At 44.0% G+C, this 19,390-nt stretch overlaps 1 protein-coding gene across 6 annotated transcripts; it reads left to right on the top strand.

The window, feature by feature from the left end:
• The first annotated feature begins 289 nt into the window (after positions 1-289).
• On the top strand, positions 290-6,806 carry LOC136486198 (disease resistance protein RGA2-like). Of its 6 annotated transcripts, none has more exons than XM_066483051.1 (6): positions 290-753; positions 935-3,491; positions 3,572-5,788; positions 5,889-6,014; positions 6,114-6,289; positions 6,390-6,806. In XM_066483051.1, exons 1-3 carry the CDS (start codon positions 378-380, stop codon positions 5,766-5,768), a joined length of 5,130 nt encoding a protein of 1,709 aa, XP_066339148.1. In that variant the 5' UTR covers positions 290-377; the 3' UTR covers positions 5,769-5,788; positions 5,889-6,014; positions 6,114-6,289; positions 6,390-6,806. The 6 variants fall into 6 exon arrangements, with proteins under 6 accessions (XP_066339148.1, XP_066339150.1, XP_066339151.1 ...); XM_066483053.1 differs by having other exon boundaries at positions 5,971-6,014; XM_066483054.1 differs by having other exon boundaries at positions 3,572-3,758; positions 3,849-5,788; positions 5,889-6,289.
• Positions 6,807-19,390: the final 12,584 nt, after the last annotated feature.

Here is a 19,390-nt window from a genome sequence, read left to right on the forward strand (position 1 = left end):
GTGCTTGATGGGATTTGGACAGAATACTATCTTGTGACAACATTTCGTGATGCCCTTAGCCTGCAGGTTTGTCAAAGACGATGACGGGAAGCTACAGTGACTTAGCTATAGTGAAGACTAGTGCAATCCAGCAGTCCTGTGACAAACCAGGCAGCGACATCTATCTTGTACTGGCCAATTGGGTATGTGACAAGACATCATGAGCTAGTATTTTCCACAGGGTCGATGTCGATCATTAAAGACGAGTGTGCTGTTAGCCACACAAGAGAAGATGCCAGTTCATTAGTACTGCAGCTGTGGACGCAAGACTTGACTCCCAGACCTTACCTCTATCCTCTTGTAGTAAACTGCACAGCCACAAACTGACATGACACTCCATGCCAGTTCATTCCTCTGAATTCATCTGTCCTCCCTTGTGCCTGTTACCATATAGGTTCACTGGGAGACGATCGATGGGGGTGGTGGAAACTGTGGTGGATGCTGCGACCGGATGGCTGGTGGAGACCATCCTTGGGAGCTTCTTCACTCGACAGATGGAGGCGTGGGTGCAGGATGCGGGGCTCGCCGGAGATGTGGAGAACCTTGAGTCTGAGATGAGGAATGTACAGATGGTGCTTGCTGCAGCCGAGGGAAGAATGATTGACAACAAGCCACTGGCCCGGTACCTGGATGAGCTCAAAGAGCTGCTTTATGATGCCGAAGATGTGATGGACGAGCTCGACTACTATCGGCTCCAACAACAGATCGAACAAGGTACCTCACTTAGATCACCGCTTTTGTGCTGTACTCTGCTTGAGTGTTTCTTGCCCTGCCTACTTGGTTAATTGGATCTTTTTTTCACATGTTTTAACTTGTGTTAGTCATTAAAGGCTGCTTTTGTTTAAGTGTCTTTCTTTAGCTTGTTCACATAACAATAGTCGGTTTGCTTATGCAGGGGAAGGGTGTACATATCCTGAGGAGAGCTCTGTGTCTTCTTCCACTCCATCTTCTTTTCAACTTGTTGTTAGTTGGTGCTCACGTGACAGAAAAAGGAAGAGAGAGGAGGAGCCAACTCATAGCACCATCCTGCCTCATGAGATTAAACTTGACATTTCTGAGAGCGTCAAGGGGATAGTGAATCGTTTACACAAACTCGGAAATTCTGTGCGGAAGGTTCTTCAGCTAGAGATCTCACGCCCTGTTCCAGGGGGATACCAGAGTCAGTGCATGGCCAAGAACACGCGCCTGACAACTTCTTTTCTAGTTGAAGACAAGGTATATGGAAGGGATGCAGAGAAGGACAACATAGTAGAGCGGTTAATAAATGGGAAATCTAGTGATCTACAAGTTTTGCCTATAGTTGGCATCGGTGGTGTTGGGAAGACGACACTTGCAAGATTTGTTTACGGCGATCAAAGAATCAAAGAACATTTTGGTCTGCGAATATGGGTTTGTGTGTCCACTAACTTCGACACAATGAGACTAACAAGGGAGATCTTGGAGCATGTATGTACAGATAGGCAACAGTTCGAAAAAATCACCAACTTCAATGTGCTGCAGGATATCCTTCTGAAGAATCTTGAAAACAAAAGATTCTTGCTTGTATTTGATGACATGTGGGAGGAAAAGGACAGGAGAGCATGGTTTAGCCTGTTAGCCCCACTGAAACACAATCATGTACCTGGTTGCATGATTTTAGCAACTACTCGAAGACCATCTGTTGCAAGAATGATAGAAACAATGGATTCGGTATCAGTGAACGGTTTGGATGAAAACCAATTTTGGTTGTTCTTCAAGGCATGTGCATTTGGTAATGAAAGCCATGAGGGCCATCCTAGTTTGCAGTCCATTGGGCAGCAGATTGCTAAAGCACTAAAGGGTATTCCACTGGCAGCACGTAGTGTCGGTGCACTTTTGAACAGAAATGTTACTTACGAGCACTGGAGGACTGTTCAAAACAAATGGAAATTTCTTCAAGAAGATATTGATGATATTTTACCTATCTTGAAGCTTAGTTACGATTTTTTACCGGTGCACCTGCAGCAATGTTTCTCATACTGCTCTCTGTTTCCAGAGGACTATAGATTTAATGGCGAAAATTTGGTCCGTGCTTGGATATCACAAAATTTTGTGCAGTGCCAAGACCCTACCAAGAGATTGGAGGAAACAGGGATGCAATATTTGGATAACTTAGTGGATTTTGGCTTTTTCCAAAAGGTTGACTCAGACTATGTCATGCATGACCTAATGCATGAATTGGCTCAGAAGGTTTCGTTAAATGAGTGTGCTACTATAAATGGATCCAACTCTAGGGCCATTCAACCAAGTGTTCGTCATTTGTCAATCATAACTACTGCTTATGAGAAAGATGGACATTGCAGTATCCCATGTGACAAGTTTCAGAACATACTAGAGAATATTGGGTTTTCGAAAAAATTGAGGACCTTGATGGTTTTTGGCCGAAGCAGCATACATCTATTAAGGTTCCTACACATTTTATGCATGAAGTCAAAAAGTTTACGAGTCGTGAGGATTTATGTGATGCATAATGATGTCAGCATTACATCTGATTTGTTAAATCCATATCATCTTCGCTATCTTGAATTTATCGGTGTGTTCTCCAACACAAATATTTGGTCAAATGTAGACCTTAAGAAGAATATTGTTCTTCCTCAAGCTTTGACAAAATTTTATCACCTTCAATTCTTCAGCGCCGGCATTGGATGCAATATTTCTGTACCTACTAGTATGAACAATCTCATTAATTTACGTAATATTGTTGCCCATGAGAAAGTGCACTCAGAAATTGCTGGTGTAGGGAAGCTGACATCTCTTCAGGGAATAAAATTCAAGGTTCGAATTGTTGGTGAATTTGAGATAATACAACTTCGATCCATGAGCGAGCTTGTAACTCTTGAAATTTCTCAACTTGAAAATGTGAAGACCAAAGAACAGGCCAGCGGAGCTAGGCTGATAGACAAAGAGTATCTGCAAGAATTATCCTTATCATGGAGTGATTTCAGCATGGACCTTGACTCTTTTATAGCTGGGAAAACAGAAGATGTGCTTGAGGGTCTTCAACCTCATGAGAACCTCAAAAGTCTACATATATCTGGGTACAGCGGTGCTAACTTACCAACCTGGCTTGCCAGTAATGTGTCAGTTAAGATGCTGCGGATACTTCATTTAGAGAAGTGCAGGGAATGGCAAATTCTTCGTCTCGAAATGCTTCCATTCCTTAGGAAGCTAAAACTGATCAGGATGTGGAAGCTGACAGAAATTTCAATTCCTTCCTTGGAAGAGTTGATCTTGATTGAGATGCCAAGATTGGAAAAATGTCTTGGTACTTATGGGAAGGAATTAACCTCCGATCTAAGGGTAATGATGATCAAGGGCTGCCCCCAACTGAACGAGTTCACTCTTTTCCAGAGTTACTTTCTTTTCCAAGTTGAGCAACAGTCATGGTTTTCGTCTCTCAGGAAACTCACCATCTGCTATTGTCCTCATATAATGTAACTACTACTCTTTAATTTTGCTTGAATAGTTGTACTCATTTGCAAATTTTGGCATACTTAGATGAATGATTTTGCAGCAAGTGGGAAATCCTTCCACTGGCAGGAGTGAGGGCACTCAAGGAGCTGAAGTTAATGGACCTGCATCTTGTGAGAGAGTTGTCAGTTCCTTCTCTGGAGAAGTTAGAGTTGATTAAAATGCCATGCCTGGAAAGGTGCAGTGGGCTGATGGCTCCTCCATCTTCGCTTTCACAAGAAGAGCAGGAGGTGTGTCTATCTAGTCTCAACAGACTCATCATCCATGATTGCCCTAATCTGATGATCTCTCGTCCTCTTCCACCTTCTGCTCATATACAGAAAATTTCCATCAAAGGAAAGCTATCAATAAATATAGATGCCAAATCGCTCAATATAAAATCCAATGAGCTGAGTGTGTTGGATGACCAGATCTTAGCATTCCATAATCTTAGGGGCATCAGATGGTTGGACATATGGAATTGTCCAAAATTGATTTCTATTTCAAGTGAAGCTTTCAGCCAGCTCACCGGTTTAGTGTCTTTGAGTATACGCAACTGCTCTAACTTGCTCAAGCCACCCATCCCGTTAGAGGCTGCCTCGGAAAAGAGTTCATCTGGAAACATCCCCGCTCTCCCATCTCTCAAACATCTTGATATTTCTTCTTCTGGCATACCAGGGGGGTGGTTGACTAAAATGCTTCCTCATTTGTGGTCCCTTGAGAAATTGAGCTTACGTGACTGTCCACAAATAAAATGGTTATGGATCAGTCAACCTACAGAAACGGAAGGAAGCAACAGTTTGGCTTCAGCAAGGCCGTTGTCAGCAGAAGACCAAATACTATTGAAAGTGCCATCTAACATCCTCTGTTCTCTAAAGCAGCTAACTATTTATGGATGTGTAAATTTGGAGTTTTATGGTGGCAAGAGAGGCTTTGGAGGATTCACCACTCTTGAGGTGCTAGATATCTATGATTGCCCAAAGCTGAGTTCATTGTTGGCAAGCGGAACTAAAGATGTTGATACTAGTAACGTGGATGTTGGATTACTCCCGTTGTCACTTGAAGTGCTTTCTCTTAGTCATCTCCCAGAAAAGTTGCAGTCCCACTTCCCTAAAGGCTTGACCTACCTCAGATACTTGAGCCTCATGGATAGCCCATGTTTGAAGTGTGTACAGCTCCATTCGTGCACAGCCTTGGAGGAGCTTCGAATTTTGAGGTGTGAACAGCTGGGTGCATTGGAGGGTTTGCAATTCCTCACCTCTCTTCAAAGGTTGACAATTTCGAGGTGTCAACAGCTTGGTGCATTGGAGGACTTGCATTTCCTGAGCTGTCTTCGAAGCTTGGCAATCGAGATGAATCCTAAGCTACAGGACCAAGAACAGGGTGGAAATCAGATTGAACTGCTTCCTCCATCAATTGACAGACTTGAGATCTCAAATCTCACAAACAATGTCCAGTCCGGTCTGCTGCCCTGCCTCCCTGCCATAACCAAATTGGGGATATGGGGAAGTCCAGAATTGACATCTCTACAGCTTGGATACTGTAAGGCACTGACAGAGTTAAGCATTAGACATTGTGAGTCGCTTGCTTCTCTACAGCTGGGATACTGCATGAAGCTGACAGAGTTAGAAATTATAGATTGTGAGTCACTTGCTTTAATCGAGGGATTCCAGTCCATTCCAAATCTGACGTCATTCACAGTAGCTGCCTCCTCCGGCTTACCTCCATGGATGGAGCATTTGTTGCAACAACAAGGGACCTGTGAGATCTTGTCTCGACTGGAAAGACTTGAGATTATTGGGGATGCCTCTGTCCTTACCATGCCCCTCTGCAAACAGCTCACGTCTCTACGATACCTAGATTTCTGGGGAAAAAGAACGAGCCCGATGGTCAGCTTAATGCAAGAACAGGAGAGAGCGCTCCAGCTTCTCACCTCCCTCCGTGAGCTCCACTTTGGGGGCTACCCGAACCTCCTGTTACTTCCTGCAGATCTGCGAAGCCTTGTCTCCCTCAAGTCCCTGAGAATCGACTCCTGTCCAAGCATCTCAGGGCTGCCAGAAATGCCAGCTTCATGTGATCTTTATGTGCACGATTGCAGCGAGGAGCTAGCTCAGCGTTTCGAAGAATGGGAACTACGGAGAAGGGAGATGATTGATGATGAGATTTTTGTGCACAGTTCCATCGAGGAGGTAGCTCAGCAATTCGAAGCATGGGAACTACGGAGAATGGAGATGATTGCTCATGAGGTTGTGAATCATTAACCTCAGCGGTCACTTCCAAGGTACACTTTTGTCTTGAGAATAAATTGGCACCCTCACCCTCCCCTCGCTTATAGAATATAACGTAATTATTAATTAATTAATTAATTAATTGCTCTGCAGATGAGACCTTGTACATGCTACCTCTGCCTGTGCTGCTGTACCTACCGTCTTAGTTCTTCAGCTCAAATATTTTCGCATGCAGGTGTCAACGTGTCATACAGACATTTGGCCTTGATGGATTAATATGTAAGCACGGTTGGCGCAGATTGCAGAAGCCCTCTTTTTGAAGTGTTGCATATTATGATCAGGGGCGTATATGACCTTTTTCTCCTTGTCTCCCTCAAGGTCCTGAGGATCTCATTCTGTCTGAGCATCTCGAGGATGTTGGAAATGGCAACTTCATGTACAATCTATCATCTATGTGTACAATTGTAGCCAGGAGCTATGCACGCATGCGAAGAATGGGAGCGATGGAGAATGGGAGCGATGGAGAAGGGAGATGAATTAACCTGCCTTCCAAGGTATGTACACAATGAGAGAATTTTCTCTTTAGAAGACATGAACACCCTTACCCTCCTCTTGCTTGAAGTAAAATTAATGAATTAATCAATCGCTCTGCAGACTGCACTCACACGAGATGTTGTAGGTGCTGCCATTGCCAGTGTTGCTGCGCTCACCCTTCACTCTTCAGCACATATATCTGTGCAGCCGCCATACAGACCTTTGGCCTTCATCACGATTGGTGCAGATTGCAAAAGTCCAAGCAAGTTCAGTGATGTATATTTTTACCAGTGGTGTATATATGACTTCTCCCTCGTTCTTGTTCATTCACTGGATGGCGGCTACTTTTTCGATCGTCTTATGCCTCTGTATTTATTTGTACTACTAGCAGTTTTGCTCATTGGTTTATTTGCTGTTGACATTTCCCTTCTCACTGGTGTGCTGATCTTTAGGATATTATAGGTAATGGAAATGAACTGGATTTGATCCAACCGGCAACTGCTGCTACCTAATTCAGCCCCCCATCTTATGTTTGTTTCTGTTGTGTCATTAATAATCCTCCGATGTGCATGTTTCTATCAGTGGATATTGTTGATGTTAACTTGAAAGCTGCTAGACGATGTCTGTAAGCAATCATCAAGAATTTGCATTGCTTTATCCTTTATTTTGTCCGGGTTCCAATAATTATTGGCTCCTGTCTATGTTCTTTTTGCTGCTGTCGTCTGTTCAGGGGGCCCTATACGTGTCTTGACCTGAAAACCCAAGGTCGTTCATGCCTGATGCGGTCGCCTAGTGAAAGATGTGGCCATGAAATTCCACAAACTTGTCTGTGTATTATTCTCCTCTCCAGAGTCCAGACATAAGTCAAGTGATGTGATTTAAGTTGTCTTTTAAGCCAAACCGTTCCAAATTTCAGTTGCATGTGGTATGTTGAGTTTGGATAAATTCAACCCCAGACGGGCCTAAACCTACCCAACACCTAAACTTGGCCCAACCCATCCCTTCTCCTGTGTTTGTCGCATGGACCGAATCTAGCCGAACTGGCCCAGCCCAAGGCGAGAGCACGTGTCTCTTCACAAGGGGCACACTGCTGTCGTCAGGGGCGGATCCAAAGGGGGGGGGGGGGGGGGGGGGGGGGGGGGCTGGGGGGCTCCATCCCCCCCCCCTAATGGCTTGATTTCACCATTAATCACTGTAGCAAAAGCTTGATTTCACCATTAAATCTTCATGCAAATCAACATTTCCATTGTTTTAGCCCCCCTTATCCCGCATCGTGCATCCGCCACTGGCTGTCGTCGTCATCTTCGAGTGATTGTCGCGGTCTTGTACAGTTGCACTTTCACATACCATGATTCAGAATCAGCATTTGCATTTCCGTTGCGTTGTGGCATGCATGCATACATGCTGCATCAGTTTCTGTTCAAACTCGGAGCTTGATTTATTGGTGAATACTGAATAGAAACGCCAGAGGGCGACTATGAGTTTGTTCTTGAATCACCCAGACAAGACAGGCGCTAGGCCGCTAGTAGCTCTGACTTATGTCTGGAATCAGGATATAAATACTGACCAAGCATTTTGGCAAAATGTATGCCTCTCGATCGCACAACTTCTCATTCAGTTAGTTGAATTACATCTGAAAAAGTTGAAAGGTAAAATTCGTTCCTTTCGTCTATCTTGAGGAATAGTACAAAGTAGAGGTTCTTGGTTTGGGTTACTAACTACTACTAAAGATGCGTATCATCAGAACTTTCGATCTACTATATCTGCTAAGCATGGTATCTATCTACCAAATCAAAACTACTAAAATCTCACAAGCAATCTACATATACCAAATCAAGAAACCGAATGATGCCAATTACTATAACTATCCGAACAGACTTAAACCTTCCTTAAGAAACGCGAGAGACCCCATACGAAATCCTTCCTTTGCGACAGTCTAATGTTGTTGCTGACCGGTGGACGAAGAATCCTCCGTCGTGCCGCCGGAGCCCTGCTGCTGCTACTGCAATGGCGCCTGCGCTTGCGGGCTGATGTCAATGCCAAAGAGACGCACCACTCTAACAGCTCCTCCGGCCGCCGCCACCGGTGGCGCCGCCGCGATGTTTTCCTCCGCCTTGACCGACAGCGCGAGCGAGAGTCCCACCTCCGCCGACGCCGGTGTCGCCGCGACCGCGATGTCTCCCTCCGCGGGCGTCGGCGGCGGCGGGGGCGCAAGGCACCTCTTCTTGTTCTTCCTGGCGGGCACGATCGGGGGGCCGGTGTAGTGCACCCTCATGTGGCCGCCGAGCGCCGCCCCCGTGGCGAACACCTTGCCGCACATGCGGCACTCATGCGGCTGGTCCGCCTTGCCGCCGCGGCGGATCAGAGGAAATGCGGCGGCGAGGGACGCGCCGCTGCCGCCGCCTCCGCCGGCTGCCATGGCGGCCGCCATGGCCTCGGCCTCCCTCTGCTTGTTCTTGTGCCCGGCGGCGTGGCCGCCCAGGGCCTGGTTGGTCGGGTACGACTTGTCGCACTCCTTGCACGTGTACTCTGTCGCCCGCTCCCGCCGCGGCCGAGGCGGCTGGGGCGCGCGCGGTGGCAGGGCTGCTCGATCCGGCAGAGGCGGCTGTTGGTGGTGCGCGGCGGGGGCGGCATGAGGGATGCTGCTGCTGGTAGTGGTCCCGGCCTGACCTTCGCCGTCGGCGGAGATCGTGTTCAGATCAGAATCAGAATCAGATACCACCACCGCGGCAGGCTTCTTGTTCTTGTTGCCCCCTGCCTTCCATCCTCGCTTGCCGGTGGCGGCCCAGCCCCGATCCACCGCGTCAGAGGCAGCGGCGGCGGCGGATGACGAGGTCCCCGCGCTGCAACCGGAACCGGTGGGGTTGCCGCCGCCGATGCCGCCGACGTGGTGGTCGTCGCTGAGCGTCCCCTCCGAATCGCACTCGCCCGACGGCGTTGGGGACGGCAGGGCGCCGCCTGCGCCTGGGCCCAAGGGGAGGATGTCTAGCGCATCTAGCGCGTTGAGGGGGCGGCGGTGGCGAGGGGAGCTGTGCTGCGGACGACGGAAGTCCTCGGGGTCGTACTCGACGTGTGGCTGGAACAGGTGGTAGCCCCGCCCGTCGTAGTCGTCGTCCTCGGTGTCGGAGTCGGAGGACTCGTGGACGAGGACGCGCAGTTCGCCCTCCTCTAGGGCGTCGTCGTCGTCCGGGTCGCGGGCGCAGCGCCGCAGGGGAGAGGAGATTGCGACTCCTCCCATCGGTGGTACTGGCGCTGGCGGCAGCGAGGGATTGGACATCGGAGTCGAAGTGGGGTGGACCGGTGGACGGAGTGGCCGCGCGCTCTCTCGCTCGAGGAGGAGGAGGAATAGCTAGCTAGGGTTTCTTGTGTGGGGTGGGGTGTTGGGTGTTGGGTTCTTGCTTCTTGTGGGTGGGTTTGGAACGACGACAGCGGCGGCGGAAAGTGCGGTGGCTTATATGGCGGCGGAAAAGTGGCACCATGTTCGCTCGATCGTATCAACCATGCTTATCAATTATGATATAGTATTTTTCTCTCACAATAAAACAGCATCAGCCGGCTTATAAGCCACAGAAATGATCAAGCGAATAGGGTAGCCAGTCTCAAGATATTGTCTAGCTAGCTATATACCAAGGCACGTTTATTAGTGTTACTAGGCCAAATAATCGTTTGATTTGTTAGCTGAGCGTAGATGTATGTACAGATAGACAAACGATCTCGTCGCCGACGCACTCGCTAGTCGACTTGCATATGCATGCACGTACTTGTTGCCACGTACGTGTGATTATTTCGTTTGTCATGGACTCATGGTGCGTGCTTGTCACGACAGCTCCGAATCTTTACTACTCTTCTATTTTAGCTAGCGGAACATTGTTCACCTCGTTCATATATACTCGATCGTCACGGGTGTGAAAAGAGAGCGAAAAATCATGGTCCGTTACAACTAGGGATAGAAATAGAACTATATAGAAGGGATACAAATAAGTGCCACTACTTATCATTTTTTTGTCAGATAGGGCTACGAATCGGAATATCCTCGGATGCTGATATAAAACGGCTATATATCCATCCAATTGTTTTACAAAAATAAATAGTGTAGTGAGATCTATATGGAAATATAATAAGTATACTAAATAATAAATAAAACTACACTGCTGGTCATACTAATTATTTTGCTAATTATAAATCAATAATCATATTAACAATATAGATTATAAATCAATAATCCTATAAATTGTGTATGCATCATTAATATTTGAGATAAAACACGGGTTACTAATTACTCGTAGACATAACTTTCAAATAGTTTCGTCCTTTTCAATTTGAATGCGAATTATTAAAAACTACATTGTAAGTAACATGATCAGACAAATGAAATTAATATTATTAGTACATATCATTGGTCATATAGTATTAATTAACTAAAAGTGACATAACTGTCCATTTCAAATTCATGTCATTAGTTATATAAAAATCAATTAAATTTAAATTTATATATGCTTATTATCACACATGCTATTCTACACCCTAAGTGTAGAAATAATATTCTACATCAAACTGATATACTGAATAATATTCAGTAGTCGTGAGTCAGTGGCTCAATATTTCGTGGTATTGTACTGATGTAGTGATGTATACTACTGATGACTGGTTGAACACGGTTCGGCAGTAATACGTGGTCAGTCACCTAGGGTGTAGAATAGCACTGATGTGCTTATTAATATTAATATTAATTTGTCATTACTTTTAAATAATCCTAATTTAATGGTTCATATTAGATATACACTCGTATATTTGTTTTTTCTTAGGGGAACGTTGTTCACTCGTTCATACTACACGAGTGTGTATGAGAACAGAAAGTTGTTTACTCAGTTCATACTGACGATATACTACACCGGTGTATGAAAACAGAAAATGAAAAATAAAGTGTATGAAAACAGAAAGTGAAAACAATGGGATACGCGCTTAGCTGCCACTCCGAGATTTCTTCCTATTCTTTTGCAGCAAGAAATTCCCATCTTCTTTCCTTTTTTTTCAGCAAGAAATTCCCGGTCTTCTTTCTTTTTTTTTAAAAAAAAATCTAGTCTTCTAGATTCAATTCTGCAAATTGCGCTAAACCATCATTCTGATCTGATTATTTGACTTTTTTTTTATAAAAAAACTAGTCTTCTAGATTTAGTTCTACACAAATTGCGCCATCATTCTGATATGATTATGTGACGTTCCAAATTTGGAAGTACGTCGCAAATATTATGTGTAAAAGTGTAGTATGTCGCATCTATATTACATTTTTCGAGCTTTATGTGACGTTCCAAATTTGGAAGTACGTCGCAAATATTATTTGTGTGTAAAAGTGTAGTATGTCGCATCTATATATATTACCTTTTTTGAGCTTGCTAGGGTCCGGACGTCCACGCCTGCAGCCGTTTTCCGCACCGTCCCAAACGTCACTAGCATCGAGAAGAGGGTAAGGGGGCAGCGGATGCCCAACCAGCGTCGGGAGGAGGAGACACCGAGGCGAGGCAGCACAAAAGCGACGAGGGAGATGCAACACCTGATCTACTTTTGAAACATCCAGATGCAACACTTGCAATATACGTCTAAAGGCATATGAAACACTTGAAACATGCATCTGAAACACATGCAAAAACACTTGAAAATCATTGTAAAACATACGCAACATACAGATAAAACATTTATAACATATGTGTGAAACATATACAACATCCAAATAAACACACTTGCAATATAAAAATAGATGAAACATTGTGAACAAAAGCTTGCAACAATCGTATACAACCATTCAAACATATGCAACATCCTGATATACTTTTGCAACATCCCCATAAAATATTTGTAACATACCTCTGAAACATATGCAACACTTAAAACATACGCTTGCAATATGCGTTTTCAGCACAGTGTCACCTTACTACTTGGACAAATGGGCGCTCCTCGTTGCGGAGGTGGTCGGCGGCACATGGAGCTCGCCAGTGTAGCGGCGGCGTAGACCTCCTACGATTCTCCAACGCCGGCTCGCGGCCTAGGCTCGCGCTTGTCAGCACATGCCTGTTGCTGCTACTCCAGCGCCGCTGCTCGCTCGACTACAGTGGTCCAGCACCGTTCGCTCACAGGGGATGGGGCGGCAGCACAGCCAGCGAAGTGTGTGCGGTACAATAGGAGAAAGGGCATGACGTGACGCCACCACAGGGGACGGGGCGCAGTGGGTTAAGAGGCACGGGGTGAACGGATGAGCGGCCCGAAAACGCTTAGCCATGCCGTGACGAGCGGAGCAGGGACTTTTTGTAGAGGCCAGTGTTTTAGAGGCCGGCCCACAACACAGGAGGCTGGACAGGAGCCGCATCGAACACTGGACGCCCGTGGCTGACCGTTTTCGTATTTTTTTTTATCGCCCATAATATATTATCTTTAAACGGAGTGAAGATAAATTGTGTAGTACGTCGCACCTTTTAAAAGAAGCATTGACATGATGTGGTCCAATTTCTGCACTACTAGTCATTTTGAAAGGGCAGGATACGTGCTCCGGGTAATGATGAAAACTAAAATAAGGATAATGTTGCATTTTCGTGGAACTGGGAATAAACATAACAAGGGAATCGTCTAGTTGTATTTGCATGCTCTATATAACAGGTTTCAGCCATGCACCACGAAATCCCCACACAGCATGTTCAGAGTAAATGAATAAGCAGCTCTCAGGAGCCGGGTAAGAAGTTTACATCGCTTATTATCGTGCCAAAATGAAACGGTTAAACCGGAGCTAAATGGCGACCAAAATTTATCATTCTTCAGCTGGCCTCTGCCCCAAAACTGGTATGTCTTCGTACCTTTTCTGCAATTCCATACAACAAAAAATCGTCAGCCAAGAATCTGGAACAATTTTGACAACAGTGTAACATGTAAAGTGAACAATGAGGGGTCTTTCGACTTTAGTTATATATATGCAGCTGGAAAAAAACTAACATTGAGGCCAACTTCTGAATTGGTTTCAAATCAAAACACAGAAGAAAATGTCTAAGTGCACTTTTATTTATGCACCATACAAAGAAACAGAAGCCATGCATGCTGTCAGCAATTAGTGGGTGTTACAAACAACAAGAAGCCTGCAAGCAATGTTCATCAACTAAAATAGTATGACATACTGCATGTTACTACGATAAGTGTTATGCCATCAATAACTGAAAAGATCACGACCCTGTGTGGCCGTGTTGCTCCATTTTGGATTAGCTATTCAAGTAACTTTGTTAAAAAACCTTATGCCCGCAACATAATTGTTAGATTGTACTCCAACCTAAACAAGTGGCATCTGCTAAATATTTTCGACTCTGGTAAATGCATATTTTATCAATTTATCTGGATGGGATCTACTCATAATTAGCTTTACATGCTCTACAGAATGTTTTATTGATAAATGATGTATAAATTAAATACATTTGACTCTGCTAAATATTTTCCTGTTGCACATTACAATTAACTAATCAAACAAATAAGGGCTACAAGTTCAGATGTAATTGCAAGTTAACATTTATCTAGGTCTGGCAATAATCTTTGCATTACGCATTAATTTGTGCAGCCACATAACTCCTCTACATCAACATTGATTCATCAAACATGCATGATTGCTGCCTATCTGCCTTGTGATATGGAAATGCAACCATCACGGAATGTTTGAAATGGACATCCATAGCAAAACATAACGGTAACACAGATTGTCTTATAGCTATTTTCCAATGAGTGTTAGGCAATAAGTAACTCCAGATGTTTGTCAGAAAATTATTACATCACATTCTGCACATATTACGACAGGATGAAATCTCTACAGAAACGAGAAATCAAGAACAACAAAAACAGAATATGCACATTTCAAGCAAGTCTCAATGCTTTATTCTTTCCCTTGCCCTTTAAAAGCTAATGGTAAGCAGGTGCTCTACACACATTGAGAAATAAATGAAAGTCGTGGTGACAGTGCTAATTCCGTATGGTTGTTTCAGACCTAAATAAACTAACGACAAAAAAGAATACATCGTGTAGATGCTTAATTCGCTGTACCAAATGTGGCGCTTTGCTGTACTAAATAAAACAACTTACAGACACTATGTGACTGCGAGAACCAAATAAATATGATTACAAGTATCGCTACCTGGTAAACAAAATAGTCACTCAACTGAGTTGAAAACCCCACATTTAAAGGCAAGCAATGGCGCATCATCACATCTAAAACCTGTGGCATCAGGACAATCCTAGTTGAGAAAAATGGGAACACAACCAGGTGTATTCTTCCGTCCAGGGTAGCGATTCAGCAGGGTGGGTGAGAGGAGAGGACCGCACTCCAAAAGGGACAAGGAGAAAATGCGATCAGGCAACCCCAAACACGCGACCTAATCGCGCACAGATAACGATTGACATTCTCTTTCGCAAGCGACCTTAATCCAGAACAGATCACATCAAACAGATGTTTCATCATCAGAACAACCTTGGTTTCCTTCACTAATTGACCGGTGAACAATTGCAACGAATTGGTAACAACGGAACAACGACGCGAAAGGGAAGCTGGGGAGAGAAATGTTACCCCGAGGTTGTTCATCTCCCAGATCTTGTGAACGCCGTAGTCCACCGCCTGCAGACGACAGACAACCGATTAGGAATCAAAGAGACAACCCTTGGTGGGAGAGGGAATGGCAGATCTGGGATCTGGGGGTCGGGGGAGAGGGAGAGGAAGGGAGGGAGGGCGCACCCGCTCGCCCGCGAAGGCGCCCGCGACGACGAAGGTGACGTAGACGGCGTTGCGGCGCATCACCACCCGGTAGAGCGCGTCGAGGAGGCCCATGGCGAACGGCGGCGGGTGGGCGTGCGGTTGACGGGGGAGAGCGAGCGAGAGGAGAGAGGCAGAGACGGATTTGGAGGCGTCTTCTTTTTATATTTTTTCCCTTCTTGATTGACTTGATTGAATAATAACGACCCCTTTCTTTTGGGCCGAACCCAGTGGCTCATCCAGTTCTTTTTTTTTTCTCTATCTTTATATAACAAAATACATGTATATTTACTTGTTTCTAAAAAAATGTATTTACTTAATTTATTTAAGTAAAATTTTTATATAATATGTACCTAAGACCTGAGTTGATAGAGAGCGGGGAGTGTTTGGTTCATCCGGTTGCCATAGTTGTAACTCCTTCCGCAAAAAAAAAAAAAAAAAAAAAAACTCTAGAATAGTACCATGTTAAAGTATACCAAGTTTGACTAAATTTATTTATTTTTAAACAATATTTATCATGCGAAATAGGTACCATTAAATTCGCAATGATATAAACTTTCATAATACATTTTTTACTCTATGTTGCATCATATATCCTGGGAGATCAAACTTGTATACATCGACGGATGCTGGGAATCACACTATCGGAATCTAGAAAACTGGACTCGGACAGGGGACGTCAAAAGTTCCAACAATCTCCTCCCTCACTGCGCAGATCAGAACAACATGAGAGGGACCCGATATAGACTTCGAAACTTTCGACATACGTTGGAACTTCCGACGTAGGGCAACTAATAAAGTGACAGAATTTTGGGTTCATCAAAACTTCCGATAGGAATCAGAACTTTCGGCCTTATGATAACCCAACAAATTCTCAAGTCCACATCCAACCTCCTCTAACCTTTTTTCCTATCAACATATGCCCCATAACTTTTATGTGAGATTTATGCGAACTTGAAAGTATAAAACGTCAAAAAGCAAAGATGTCCAACTCATCGGCTATTTGGGATCTAAGAGCAATGTATACATCATCCATTTTTGTTCTAAGGGCGGTACATGTATCGACCATTGTCTGGTGAGCACTTAGGCCTCTTGCCAAACACTTGGAAAATATTTTTTTTTCAAATACCTCTGGTTAATTGCTCTTACGAGACGATCACCTTGCAATGTCTCTAGCATATATAAATTTTAGAATATTGCTTTGATCAACTTGAATGGACCTTCCCATCCTGTGACCACTTGCAAACTTGTTGCTCTCCATCTCAAGTGGTAGAATATTCTTCCACACTAAATCCCCGACTTGGAAAGATTTGCTTTTTTTACTTTCTTGTTATAAGACCGGGCAACTCGACCTTTGTCCTTCTCAATCTCCTTCAGAGCTTTGATTCTTTTGTCGATCACCTCATCGATATTGTCCATCATCGAATCATGATACATACAATAGATAAATTATCTTGTTTTGCCTATCTACATACATCTAGATTCATTTCAACAGGCAACACAACTTCTTGTCCATGCACCAACTCAAAATGAGTAACTTTGGTAGAGCACCATGTCTAGATATATATGAGATGAGCCCACCGAGCTTCTCAAACAAAACTTCATGCTACCTTCTAGGATTGTGCTCAATTTTCTTCTTTATAAGCTTCATCAAAGTCTTATTGCTTGACTAAGCTTGACCATTAGCTTGAGCATAATATGGTATAATTTGGCAAAATACCGCACCTTCTTTGACACAAAAGATGTCCCTCAAATCCGTAGTTAATGTTTGAGAGATGTTGAATCTATATATGATATGCTCAGTAATAAACTCAATTACCTTCTTATGTGTCATATTTTTCAAAGGAACAACCTTAGTCCATTTTGTAGAGTAATTCGTAGCAACCAACACAAAGCGATGTCCCTTTGACGACGAGGGGTGAATCTAAGCACTTAAGTAACAAGTCTTTGGCAGTTCTTCGATATAGCTCATTATTGTGCAAAACAAACTTAAATGCACTCTGTCGATCACTTTTATTAGCTTTAGCACTTGGATCACGTAAATAATCCATAATGGTAATCCTCCAATCACCTAAAATCGGCCCTAAGCTTATTAGAATAAATTTGGGCATGATTCGGAACACAACTTTGTTCCTCTTGTATCGGCTTTTTTCGATATGAAATTTCGTCTTTCCCTTTGTTCCTCTTGTATCGGCTTTTTTCGATGTGAAATTTTGTCTTTTAACGTTATAGCCTGATACTTATTGAGCCAACATGTAAGCCTTATTATTTTTATGCCTCGGAATATACTAAATTTGGAATTCGGCAAAATAAACAATGATGTGAAGACATTTATCAAGATATGCATTAAGTGATTCTTCCATATTAAACATTGAAACACAGTGGTGACTTGCTGTATAACCAGTAAAGAATCTCCAAAGGCTTCAACATGTTTCACCTCCATGGATTGCAAAATTTCTAATTTGAACAGGAGAACTTCATATTTGGCTTGATTGTTAGTACAGAAATAATAATCCAATCGACTTGATGTCTCATTAACAACACCATTAGGAGAAATAATGACTATATATGCCAACACCTTGGGCGTCTTTGCAAGCTGATCCGTTGAAATAAAGCTTCCATGGATTACAAGTAATATAACCAATTTCATCTTCTACATCAATTCTATGCTCAACAAAAAAATCAGCAAGAATTTGATCTTTTAATGTTTTCATTGGTTCAAAGGCCAAATCATATTCAATCAATGTGTATGCTCACTTGCCAATCCTTTCACTAAGGATTCACTACTATAGATTGATTTATCACTGTCGCCACTTTTACTGCTGTAGCGATAGAAGCAACGGTATGATCCTTCCATCATCGGTTGGACCGATAGCGAGGCCTCCTAAGGAAGGAAACCAACAGTTGAAACTTGTATCATCGATGGGTTAACGATAGATGCGGCCATGGTATTCTCTTAGGCGTATGAAAAGCCAAGCCGATTGGGATAGGCGTTATGGTAGGCGGCCCTACACCACCGTTTAGTGTACCGGCGGTAGTAAATTTAGCATGAGTTATTTCCCCATTTCTATCACAGCCTAAAATTTGCATCAATTTAAAATAGGTAAATTTGATTTAACTATGTATTTTGTGAGCATTTAAATTTAGAAAAATAACAATTTTGTTAAAGTTAAAATCAAATATAAGGTCTAGCCACATGTTTGTGCATTCATGCTGATGCATACTTAATTTTGTGATGCTTGGGTTTGATCAAAATTTGCAAAAGAATTTGAATTTGGATTTGAAAATGAAATTGAAAAAAAGAGAATTCTTCCTCTCCTTCTTCTGGCCCGCTCTAGTTTTTTTCTCTGCCGCAGCCCAGTCCTTCATTCGCGTGGCCTGCTCCCTCTCTCCTGCAGCGGCCCAGTAGGCCGGCCCAACATTGCTCGCGCGTTTCCCTCTCTCTTTGCTTGGTCTCGCTGACCGATGGGTCTCGCATGTCAGTGTTATCTTCAACCTGGAATCGTACCCACGTTGGACTCCGCAGCCGCCACGACTCCGTTTGGTGTGTTCTCGTCTTCCCCGGCCATAAATAGCAGCCGCACCGTGCCGCCTCTAACCAACCCTAGAGCAAGCTTTGTCTCGTCCCGCATCGCCGCGCCACCGCAAAACCCTAGTGCCGCAGTCGAGCCGTCGCCTCACCGAGCACTGCGCCGCCTTTGTTCGCTCCGCACCACGGTAAAATGCCTTGGTGAGTTCACCGTTTCTTTCTCTTTCTCCCGGTGCCCGTGGTTCGTCCAATCATAGCCCATAGGCCGTGTTCTACGTGCGTCGCCGTCTCTGGCCATGGCGCCGCCGTCGGAGCTCGCCGCCGACCATGCCGGTGCCTCTCTCCCCATCCCGTCTGATCTGCATCGTTGATCTTAGATCCAACGGCCGAAATCACGCAATATCGATTCGGCCGGTCGTTTTGCAAAAGAGCCCCTACAATTTTCTAAGTTCAAACTCACGGTCCAAAGCGTATTCCTAGAATATGTTTTCTTTTTCAGAAAGCATAGTTTCTTCGGTTAGATCTAAAATGCGCTTTCATCTATTTATGGTTTTGCCACTAGTCTTATTTAGGCCATACAATCTTCGTTTTAACTCCGATTTGATCCGTTCAAGTTGCGTTAGATTCGTAATTGCGTAATCTACATGTTCGTACTACTGTTAGGTATGTTTTCAACTTTTAAAATTCAAGGTTAGATTTAATCTTTTATTTTACTAAAGGAAATCTTGTTTAATTCGAGGTTAGATTTTTATGATCTTCGTGTCTATGTGTTCGTAGCAAGACGTAGATTTGTTTTACAAACTTTTCATCTTGACTTTATGCTGA

The sequence above is a fragment of the Miscanthus floridulus genome, chromosome 10 (genome assembly GCF_019320115.1).
Source record: "Miscanthus floridulus cultivar M001 chromosome 10, ASM1932011v1, whole genome shotgun sequence".
Taxonomy (NCBI): domain Eukaryota; kingdom Viridiplantae; phylum Streptophyta; class Magnoliopsida; order Poales; family Poaceae; genus Miscanthus; species Miscanthus floridulus.

What these genes read in the sequence shown, in the direction of transcription:
- LOC136486198 (XM_066483051.1), top strand. Translation starts at nt 378, where the DNA reads ATGCCAGTTCATTCCTCTGAATTCATCTGTCCTCCCTTGTGCCTGTTA. An exon ending in CCAACAACAGATCGAACAAG is followed by an intron (nt 754 to 934) that starts GTACCTCACTTA and finishes TTGCTTATGCAG; the next exon opens with GGGAAGGGTGTACATATCCT. An exon ending in TGCTATTGTCCTCATATAAT is followed by an intron (nt 3,492 to 3,571) that starts GTAACTACTACT and finishes ATGATTTTGCAG; the next exon opens with CAAGTGGGAAATCCTTCCAC.